Source organism: Mustela nivalis, assembly GCF_964662115.1.
Source record: "Mustela nivalis genome assembly, chromosome: 9".
In the NCBI taxonomy this organism is placed as follows: Eukaryota; Metazoa; Chordata; class Mammalia; order Carnivora; family Mustelidae; genus Mustela; species Mustela nivalis.
The window spans coordinates 100,031,725-100,042,935 of NC_139028.1; the positions used below are offsets into that span (position 1 = coordinate 100,031,725).

At 54.7% G+C, this 11,211-nt stretch overlaps 1 protein-coding gene across 1 annotated transcript; it reads left to right on the forward strand.

Annotated features, from left to right (window-relative positions):
- Positions 1-3,879: 3,879 nt before the first annotated feature.
- Positions 3,880-5,187, forward strand: LOC309841157 (uncharacterized protein C11orf96 homolog). Its single transcript, XM_082684056.1, is given in 3 exon segments — positions 3,880-3,958; positions 3,961-4,031; positions 4,034-5,187. Coding segments are annotated over 3 exon segments (714 nt in total). The 5' UTR covers positions 3,880-3,894; the 3' UTR covers positions 4,613-5,187.
- Positions 5,188-11,211: the final 6,024 nt, after the last annotated feature.

The following is an 11,211-nucleotide window of genomic DNA, read 5'->3' on the forward strand; positions in this document are numbered from 1 at the left end:
GGTAGAGCTGGGTTAGGACCTGTCTCTTGACAGCCATTCTAATCATCCTCCTTGTAGAAACATCCTTCTGTTGCATTCTGACATGTTCTTCTGGTTTCCGTCTTAACCTGTTGGACATTGCTTCTCTGAGGACTGGCTCATCTGAGCCCCACCCCCGTGTTGGCTGCTCCCACCCCTTCTTTCTCTGGAAGGTGGCCTTTCACTCACTATCCCTTCTGCACCCCGAAGACTCCCAAACTGCTACTCTGTCCTTCAACCTCTCCCGGAGTTCTTCCAGTGTCCTGCTTGACCTTGGATGTCTATGGCTCTCTTGGTTAGGACAATGAGTTGATATAACAGAGACCTGAAATTAGAGTAGTTTAAAAATATTCAGTTGACTGTTTTCTCATGTAAGAGCTCCAAGGGAAGTGTTTCAAATTGGTAGATAGCTCTGCCCCACAGGGTCATGTAGGGATCCAGAGTAACAGGAAGGATCCGGGGTCTGTCTGGTAATCACTCTTCCAGTCGGTATGGGGGAAAAATATGGAAGCTTAGGGTGGGACTTTCCTCTCATGCAAGTGGGACAGAATTCGAACTGTTGACTTCTGCTGACATTGCACAGATGACTCTTTTGATACACGGCCCAACCTTAGCTGCAAGGGAAGCTGGGAAAGGTGACCCAGCTGATGGACAGCTGGCAGTCTCTGCCATAGCCCCCCTTCTGGAACCATGAGGACTTCCCTGCCCTGGTGGTGGAGGAAGTTCTTGCCCTTTGTCTCCCTGGCCCTTGACTTTGCCCTTGGCAAATTCCTTCTTGCTTATTACTCTCCACTACCGCCCTATGGGGTATTGAAGGTCTGTCTTCTTCGAGCACATATTTGGACTGGAAGGATCATGGGCTTTTGAAGTCCAGCCTTGCAATTTTGTTGATAATAATAATTCCTTCAGAAACTTGGGTCTGCCTCTAGTCAGATCCACGTGCCAGCAGCTACACCCAGAGCTCCTTTCCTGTCTGAGTTATTAAGTCTGTCTGCCTTGCCCAACTCCTCTCTCTTTCATTGTAATGAAAGCTAGCCTCAAGGCATCTAAAATAATGGACTTGAATGACAAGGCAACAGTGCTAATACAATACTTCGCTGCAGGAGTGATCCCTCTGCCTGGTGTCACAGACAAGCTTGGAGAGAGGCTGCAAACCACGACAGTCTGATCTTCTGCTCTTTGGACAAAACCAGCTGGGCTTTGCAGCCCTGACAATAGCGCTTCTCTGTATTAGCTCCCCTTCTGCTCATCTCTGCTTGCAGACCAGCCAGTCTCTTTGCTGGAGTCTCAGGCTAAAAGCATCATTGAGCAGCCAACATGTGCAAATGTTTTTAGCTCTTTGCAGCTATTTTTTGGGAATTACAGGCTCAGCGGGCATGTGGCCCATCTTCTCAATTATCACAGGTAATGTTTTTCAGAAATGTTTTGTCACAGCATAACAAGGGTCACCAGCTTTCCATCCTCCACTCCTGGTTTCTGTACTCCTTACCACCTGTTGCCAAAGCCAGTGCTATAGATTTTAGGTTTTTATACGTGGCAGCTTTGCATTCCTGGTACCAACTTCTGTATCAGAGTATTGCTAAGCCGCTGTTAAAAGAAAATCCCCAATACAATGGCCTTTAGATTACATAAACTAATTTTTCTCTCACGTAACATAGTTCTGATATGAGTATCCAGGCCTCACCTGCATAGGTAGAGGACTTTGATGGCTAGCCAGCAGACTCCACAATGGCCTACCCATCTCCAACCTTCTCACCCCCCACTACCACTTCCCTGTCTACCACTTGCGCAGGCCAAATCCATAAAAGTCAACCTTGGTTCCTCCCCCCACCCCATCAGCAAGTCCTCTTCTCCTATCTTCAGACACATCCCAAATATGGCCTTTTCCCGCCCTCTCTTCACCCAGTCCGCATCTTCAGTGTCTTGTATCTGGGTGATGGTCTCGATCTTTCTTCGTCCCCACCCCTCTCCAGTCTGCGCCTCCCATGGCAGCTGGAGTGAGCTCTTAAAACATGAATTGAAGCATGTCGCCTGCCCCAGACTCCCCAGTGCCTTACCACTGCCCTTAGAATAAAATGCTGTGTCCTTAACATGGCCATCAAGGCCTTCTGTGACTGTCTCTGCTTCTCGTTGCCTCCTTTCCACTCTGCTTTAGCCACATGGCTTTTCTTTCTCACTGGCTCTTCCCCTCCTTGGTGCATTTGCCCTAGGATTCCCTTTGTCTGAAACACTCTCCTTACGCTCTCACTTGGTCACACTCTGGTTCCTTCTTTGTACTCCATAGGACAAGGGGCTTCAGTGTAAGTTAAGAGTGAAAGCTCAGGAGAGGAGTCACCCGGGTTTGAATCTCAGCTCTGCTGCTTACTAGCTGTGTGACCTTGGGTAAGTTGCTTACCTGTTCTGTGCCTTGGTTTTTCTATCTGTAAAGGACAATAATAAAAGTATTTGTTTCCCAGAGCTGTTGAGCTAACACATAAAAAGTACTTAGAGCATGGCCTGGAGTAAGCTCGTAGCAGTAACATTATTGTCCCTCAGATCAACCACTCTGAGAAGCTTTTCCTGGCCCCGCCTTCTGCACCTTTCTCCATCTGCATCTCTCCCACATCACCCAGGATCAGGGTCTTGTTTTGAGATTTATTGTCTGCCCGGTGCACTGGAATGTAACCCCTGAGCTGGGACCCAGGAGGTCCTTAATGAATCTGTTGAAAGGCTGTGGAAGGAATGGAGGCCAAATCCCACTGATTCCTTTCTTTCCCCGTGGCCCTGTGAGCCTGGCTGGGTGCCTGTGGAAGAAGGGAGTGGGGGAAAAGGACGCAGGGTGAGCTGGGCTCTGTGCCTGCCACCCTTGAGACCGATGTGGTCTGGGGTGGGGGATGCTCACAGTTCCTTCTTGGGAGTCAGGGAAACCAGGGGACCTGCTCTCAGAAGCCCCAGGGGCACTGGTGGGTACCAGCCCTCAGCACAAGGCAGTAATTGCACCGGCTGGTTCCATCCATTACTAAAGGACTAACTACTTATCCTCTCGGTGCCTCCACTATGTCGTATGTAAATTTGGGAGACCAATTACCTCACAGGGCTGTTATGAAGATTAAGTAGGGTAATATATGTAAAACGAAGCTCCCTGGGTGGTTTGGAGTGAAGCTCTCCAGATTGTAGTTATTATCATTGTTATTAGTGCCTATCCAAGTGTCATTCTTCTGAGCTTGAATAGGGGGCTGGTGCCCGGGGGCGGGGGGGTCTGGGGGCGGGGTTGTGGGGAGACAGAGCGAAGATGGCTAGGGAAGGGGAGAACCGGAATGGAATAATCGGGCTGTGTTTTTATTCGTCCACGGCTCTGTGCGTGTTTGTGTGTGTCTATGTATTTGCGTTTGTCTGGGGAGGGGTGACGAGGATCCAGAGAAGAAACCCAACCTTTTCTCCGAACTCAGTTCTGGGGAGCTAGGTGCCCCGCTGACCGGCGCCCGGCTCTCCCCGCTGCGAGGAGGGCTGGGAGCTGCCTCCAACACGCGCCCAACGCAGAACCCGCGGCGGAATCACCAGCGTCTTGAGTGTGTGCATTTGGGATCTGGGAGGGGGAAGGGGACTGCGCCGCCGCGGCCGCCACGGTCGGTAGCAACTTGGGGATCCCAGGACGGACAGCGGCAGCCCAGTGTCCGCCGATCCGAGCCCCCCACCCCCCATCCCCCGGCTCTCCGGCCACCCCGCCCCGCCGCGTGCTCCCGGGGCCTCGGATGCTCCCGGAACCCCGCGGGCGGGGCCTGCCTTCCGGAGCCGGGTTGGCTGGGGGCGGGCGGGCGGCGCTGGGGAAAGGGCCGTTACTTTCCCAGAGCGGCGGGGCGACGTCAGGCGGAAGGGCGCGGGGCGCGCACGCTTTAAATGGCATTCGCTGTCATCCGAGCTCGCGGCCGTGTGGGCAGGAGCGGGCTATATAAGCGGCGGGCCGGGCCGCCGCGGGGCAGACGGTGACTGCCGCGGCGGCGAGCGCCCGGGAGCGCAGCCCAGCAGCGCGCGCCGAGCCCTGCGTCCCCCGACGGGCTCTCCCGCCCGCCCTCCCAAGAAAACGCCGACCCGGGCCCGCGAGGGCCGCCGTCACCCCGCAGCAGATTTGGATCCCCCGCCCGGCGAGCCCCAGGCTGCTGCCTCCCGGGGGGCCCCGGCGCAGCGGCCGCCCCCCGAGAGCCCCGGCGCCCCGGCGCCCGGCCCCGAAGACGCCGGCAGCGCCATGGCGGCCGCCAAGCCCGGCGAGCTGATGGGCATCTGCTCCAGCTACCAGGCGGTGATGCCGCACTTCGTGTGCCTGGCCGACGAGTTCCCGCAGCCCGTGCGGCCCGCCAAGCTGTCCAAGGGCAAGGGCCGGCTGCGGCGGCCGCGCCAGTCCCGCTTCAAGACGCAGCCGGTGACCTTCGACGAGATCCAGGAGGTGGAGGAGGAAGGGGTGTCCCCCATGGAGGAGGAGAAGGCCAAGAAGTCGTTCCTGCAGAGCCTGGAGTGCCTGCGCCGCAGCACGCAGAGCCTGTCGCTGCAGAGGGAGCAGCTCAGCAGCTGCAAACTGAGGAACAGCCTGGACTCGAGCGACTCCGACTCGGCCCTGTGAGGGGCGCTGCCCGGGGACCCGCGAACCTGGCCCCAGAGGGCCCGCGCCCCGGGGGCCCGCGAGGACCGGGACCTCTCGCAAGGCTGCGAACTGCTCGGTGCGCCCCGCGCTGCGCTGCTCCCGGGCCGGAGCGCGCGGGGCTGCCGGGGAGGGGGGCCGCTTTCTTTGCCCTTGTAAATGTTTATTTTTTAACTCTTCCCAGTACGGACTCTGCCGTGAGTGTGTGCGGGAGGCGCGCCCGCGCTGAGTCGGCGCTGGGTCGCCGGGGCTTCCCGGAGAGCCGCTCCACGCCCTTGTCTGAGGGTCTGCAACTCCGATTCCGCTCACCGCTCTGCCGTGCCCCCCTCCCCAGCGCTCACCCGTTCACACTCACGCCAACACACTCTCGCTGAACACTTTTATAATTGTTAGGCGCGGCTGATGGGACTTGGGGCGCAGCTGCTGCTGCGGCCGGAGGACTGATATTTATTTTTGCATTGCGATGGCTGACGGCGTTTATTTAACGATCTTTTTACTTGGATATGTCTGTGAGGCTCCCGAACGGAGACAAATAAAGTCAATATATTTGCACAGTGCATTTCTCCAGGCTCTTGACTTCTTGAACCTTCGGGGCTCAGGCTCCTGAGACTGGGGGAGGTGGGAAAAGGATGTGGTTGGAATGGGAGGTGGGATCCCCGGGTAGAGGTAACTCCACAAACTTCAATCACCGGAACGAGGTCGCGCCCGGGGTTCCCCGGGGCCGTTACTCGCCTCCCCAGGTGGGTCCATTCCCGGCTCCGAGCGCTCCTGCCTCCCTACTCCGTTCCCCATCGCCGGCGTCCGGGATGGAGGGAGAAGCCCGCGAGGCGAAGGTCGGCGCGGCGAGGACGGAGAGAACGTTCCTTGGTGAGGTTGACTTCTCAGGGAGGCCGGGTCAGGGTCATCGTCCCGCCTTCACCGCAGAACATCCCACTCCCTCGGCGCCCCTTCCAGGCGGCGGGTGGGGCGCTGCCCGAGTCAGCAGTGGGAGACCTGGGAGGGGATATTTGGGTGGTGGGACCCGAGTGCTGCGTGTCCCCTGCGCTGACTCAGCCCCGTGCCGGGCGCCCCTGCACTGCCCCCAAGCAGACAGCGGCCGTTTTGGTTCTTCGTCCCCTTTCTCCAGCCTCCTTGGCCCTCTTCAGGGCTGTTCAAGGAGGCTGGGGCATGTCTTTGGTCAGAGCCTGCAGGGCGCTTGGGTACCACTGAGTTTTCCCACCCCCTCTGTTTACAGATGAGAAAACAAATTTAGGGGAGAGGGAGAGGTCACACAGAAAGTAGTGGCTGCGCAGTCAGCTGTCCTGACTCGCGTCCAGAGCTCTCTCCATCATGCCAGCCCCTTTCCAGTGTCTCCGGCAGCTGCCCCGCACCCCTGCCTACACCCTAAACCCTGAGTTGGCAGTGTAACACTATCACCTGGCAGTAGGTGGCGATCTCTGTAATAAACAACATCCGGTGGAAGAGGGCAGGTCCACACACTTGGGGCCCCCACCCAGCCAAGCCCTCCAGGATTGCTGCAGATCTGACCCTCCATGGCCAGGCCCTGGACGGAGGAATTCAGAGATCCGTGCAGAGTTTGGGAGCTTTCCCTACTCCGCCTGCCCCTTCTCTGGAGATTGCAGTTTCTGTTCTCCGGTGCCCTCTGGTGGTGGGGCTGGTGCTGGAGCTCAGCTCTGCCGGCAGGGCGTCTGTACTGCCTCTTGACACCACGCCTCTCCTAGCCCTGGACTCTGCAGAAGAGGGGAGCCGAGGAAGTGAAACAAAGAAACAAAAATAGAACCCGCAGGGCCTGAAAGAATGTTCTCCCATCTAGGAGGCCAGCCCAGGGCCTTGGGGGTCTTTGGCGCTGCCTAGCCCATGGGAACACACTGGCCACTGCAGTCCCAGGCCACAGCTTCTTTGTGCTTGGGGTTCCTGACAGAAAGCCCTTAACTTCAGCAGCCACAGCCCAGCCAGGCAGCCATGAGTTCAGACTTTGATTCCAGCAGCATGGCTAGGCTGGTTTGAGCTCCTTGGGGAGAGGGGGGTGGCTGAGACTTGGAACCGTACCCCCACCCCAACCCTGTTCTAGTCCCTCATCCTCCTCCCCTGTCTTATCTTCCATCTTTAGCAGTAAGTCCTGTTTCTGCTGTTTAAGTGGTGGGTGCCCCAAGCCTTCTTGGGAGGGTGGTTCCACACCCTTAACGTTCGAGATCCTGGCTGGGCGGCTCCCCTCTGGGTGCCGCTCCCCTACCCCTTTGCCCCTGAGAGCCTCTTCTGTTCACCTTCAGCACTGGCCCCAGCTGAAGACCTACCTGAAGGGTCTTCTTGGGTCACCCTGGCCAGTCTCCGGGGATTGTCATGGGATCTGTCACGTATTTGATCACTCTAGTTCCTGTTTGCCTCCGGCAGGGGCCAGCACCCAGTTGGGGCTTCCGAAATGTTTGTTGGGTTAAAATCAATAACGGGGCAGCAAAGAAGATTGATGCCTATCTTGGCTATGTCCTGGTGGGCTTTATTTGTTCATCGCAATAAAAAGTTCCTCATACTCCCACCACCCTGAAATAAATATGTGATTTTGGACATTATGCATATTTCTTTTCTTTTACAAGACAGGTTTATGCTCTAAATACTACTTTTAATCCGCGTTTGACTTACCTGGGTTTGTGTTTTACACCGATATGTATGGCTCTACTTCGTAATTTTTATAAAATGCTCCTGAATAGATACCGAACACTTAATTAAGCCAATTTCCCTCCCTTTGGTATAAAAATGATGTCCTATTTGTCCCAGTTTCTTAATATCACCCGTAACTAGCAGTGAGCTCTAAGGGTTGGATACAGAAAGATGTTTAGAAGAGGCAGTGACCCCTAGAGGGCCTGGGGGAGGAAGAGGAGGTTGGAATGCTCTATTATCAGAGCGAGCAGGCTGGGGCGGGGGTGCTGGGGCCCTCTGGTTCTGAGCATGTCCACCACACACAGAGGAAGAGGGCAGATGGGGGATCGGGGTGCTGCTCCAGGGTCCCTATGGAACTTGCAGGACTCAGCTGCTCCTTGTGGCTTGAAGGCGTTCCAAGGCAGCACACAGCTCCGAGGAGGCAGCTGGGCTCGGAGGTCAAATGGTGGAAGAGGAGGAACCAGAGGGAGAGAGATGGGCCGAGGGAGCAAGAGAGCATGAGAACCAGCAAGGCAGGGAGGAATAAGGCCGCTCGGGGAGACGGGGAGACTCGGGGACCTCCAGAGATGGGGAAGTGCAGAGAGCTACACACTCAAGACTCAGGAGTGCCGGAAGGTGTCAAGAGATGGAGAAGATTCGGGGCGACCATTGGAGAGAGAGAAGAAAGGCGGGTGGGAGGGGGAGGGGCCCCCAGAGAGTAGGAGGGAGGGAAGGAGGCTGAAAACGTGCTCTGGAGAACGGGCACTAGGGGAGAGAGAAGCCAGAGACAGCGCCTCTCAGGAGCTGTAGAGCCGGCGTGTGCCTGGGGTGGGTGGAAGCCTGCCCAGCCGTCTGCCGTCTGCCGCCGGGATTTACAGGCTCGTCCAAGGAGCCGCCTCCTTCCTTCCCTTCCCCACCTGGGCCTCAGCCCACAGTCCTAGCCTGGGTGATGAGTTTTCAAACAAGCTGGAGCCCAGGGGAGCTAACAAGTGGCCGTCCCAGGCCTGGCCGGCAGTCTCTTCTAAATATTTCCCTTCGGCCCTGGGGGAGATATTTATCAGGGTGCTTCTCGGACTGGTTTGCAAGCCAGCTCCGCCTCTGAGGCCCACTTGCTGCGGGGCGGAGAGGAAAGGCCTATCTGCTGTCCCAGGAAATTGGGGTCTGCTGTGGACTTGGGATTCCTTCCTCAGGGAGCACGTGTGGAGTACCTCTAGACCCACTGAGCTCTGGCAAAATGGCGAGGGGATAAAGAAAGGCCACCGTTTAGTGGGTACCTCTCGCTGAAACTTGACTTTCCTCCTGATAACATTTCTCCGGCATTTCACACATGAGGAAACTAACAAGGATCAGACAGGTTCCATTTCTCATCCAATGCCACACAACTTGTCAGTGGTGAGCAGGGGGGCAACCCATTGCAATTGTTTATTTTTTTAATTTCAGAATTTTTAAATCCTGTGCTCTGTCTAGAGTATGAATCCCAGATCTAACCATAACCTCCCGTGGCAGCCATGAGAAATGGCCTTGCAGACTTCTTGGGACAGGCGCGATATTGATCAGAGTAGCCCTAGCTCTGACATCCATCCTCTCCCCTCCCCCCACGAGCTGCTTCCCACCAATGACCATGTGCACAGCTGGGGACACTAGGACAGAACCGTTCTAGGAGACACCGATTTGTTTCTTGGTCGACTTTGGTTTGAGGATTTCCCAGTGGCTCTGTTGAAGCTTTCTTAGATTGCCACAGTCCTCTCTCCCTGTCCCCTTCTCTCGGGGTCGCTCTTGCATGGAGGCCTGCCCTGCTGACTCCCTCAGACCTTCACTGGCTCCTTCTTGTTCATTTCCCACGTGCATGTCTCCTCATGACATCCTTGCACACGTAATCCTCTCTGGGCCTCTGCTTCTTGGAGACTCGAGGCTAGCACACCCTTCTTTCCCCCCTGCAGCTTCCTGGGGCTGCCATGCGTCTCTCTCAGGCACCCACCGGTACAGGCTGGGCATCATTTTAGAGGGTACCGTAGAGTACATTCTGGATATGGCCAAGCTGGCCAAGCAAACGTGTGTCATTGTGGTCTGCTGGCCCAGCGTTCTAAATGGGCAATAAGTGCGTGCCTGGGGTGAGAGGGCCAGGGCCTCCCACAGAGACCAACCTCCTCTCGGCTTATGCTCAAGGCCATGTGAGCCATGAGAACAACCTGCCCATTCAACTCCCAGCCACAGGGAACAGCCTGCCAGTTGCCCACCAACACTGATTTCCTGCTTCATCCAGGGCACACAGCCAGCCTCTCGGTCCCTCCTGCACGTAGGTCTCTCAATGTGATTACATTCTTGCCAGTGGCGTATACTAGCAAGGGAACTGGGTTCCTCCCAGGCTTTAGCCTTAAATCAAACCCTGCTACCACCCCACCCCCCATGCCCTCTTTCCCCTTCCCACAAGTGGGAACGTGCATGCGTCTGCGACCCAGCAGTGATCAAACTGCCGAGGCCAATGGCCTAGAGGATGGCAGGGCGACCGGACGGAAGGCCCCCAGGCTCCTGGATGACCTTGTGGAACCCAACAGCCTGCCAATCTGGAATGGTCACCATAGACTATTATATGTGAAACACGTTTCCATCTTCGTTGAGCCACTAAATCATTATAGACTCTCATTCTTATAGTCGCCTTCCCTGACCCTAAATAAACAAAGAACAATACAGGTATACTGGCGGTTTATTACTGCTGTTTTAGCAAAACCCCTACAAGATGAGGCATTGGCTTAGTGGTTTTGCTGCAGGTGGGAAGGGTACAGGCATTGCAGGCTGGGAAGTTGGCTAGTCTTGTTATACCTTGGAAAAACAGCAATAAAACCATTTTTATGACACTTGGGAAGGCTGGTCATATACTGGCTGAGCTCACACTCTAGGAAAAGTGGTTAGAGCTGGAATATTAGTGTATACTGGTTGCTGTTCTTTATGACTTTCAATAGATTATTAAAGAAAGACACGAGAGATGGAAAGGAATAGAGAGTATCGAGAGACATGGTGCCCGAGAGGTGAAAGCCCTTTGTCATCCACATAGAAGGAAATCCGTTGTTGAGGCTCAGCCTTTCTGGAAGACCACCCAGGAGGCCCCGTACAGGATCCAGCCCTAGAGCGAGGTTAGGTTAAGGGTATTGTCTTCCCACTGAGACTTATTGTTATAGAATTCCCCTGAGTAGCCCGAATCAAAGTTAGCTGGGCCAGAGCAGGAAACAAAGTAATAAAACAGGCTTCAAACTCTGCTGAGAAAACATCTTTGGGTGTGGTTATTGGCACCTGGAACTAACTAGAAGCACCTAGACCAGAAGCCTTTTGAAGGCATTGCCAAGAAAAGTAGGAATTGACCGGTGATTACAATTGTTTGAGCCCCAAGGAGGTCAGAACTTTTAACACCTACTTCAGAAGTGGTCGCAGAGGATGATGGGGAAAGGAGAATTTTCCAGAACTGGGTTGGCCAGATTAGCCTCATATGCCAGAGCGAGTCCTCTCCAGTTGCTACTACAATTCGTCATGTACCAGTGACTTCTTTTTTTAAAATTTTAATTCCAGTATAGTTCACATACGGTTATCTTGGCTTTATTCATGCAATACAGTCATTTAGCAATCTAAAAAAATTTAACCCCTCTCCTATTTTACCCATCCCCAGACCCCTTCCCTCTGGTAACCATTGTTTTGTTCTCTATAGTTCAGAGTCTGTTTGTTTGTTTTTTTTCCCCCTTTTCTCATTTGTTTTGTCTCTTAAATTCCACATATGAGTGAAATCAAATTGTATTTGTCTTTCTCTGACTGCTGACTTAGCATGATATTCTCTAGCTCCTTTCATGTCATTGCAAATGGCAAGATTTCTTTTTGCTGGCTGAGTAATATTCCATTGTATGTATCTATCACTTCTTTATCCATTCATCAGTCAATGGGCACAGGGGCTGCTTCCATAT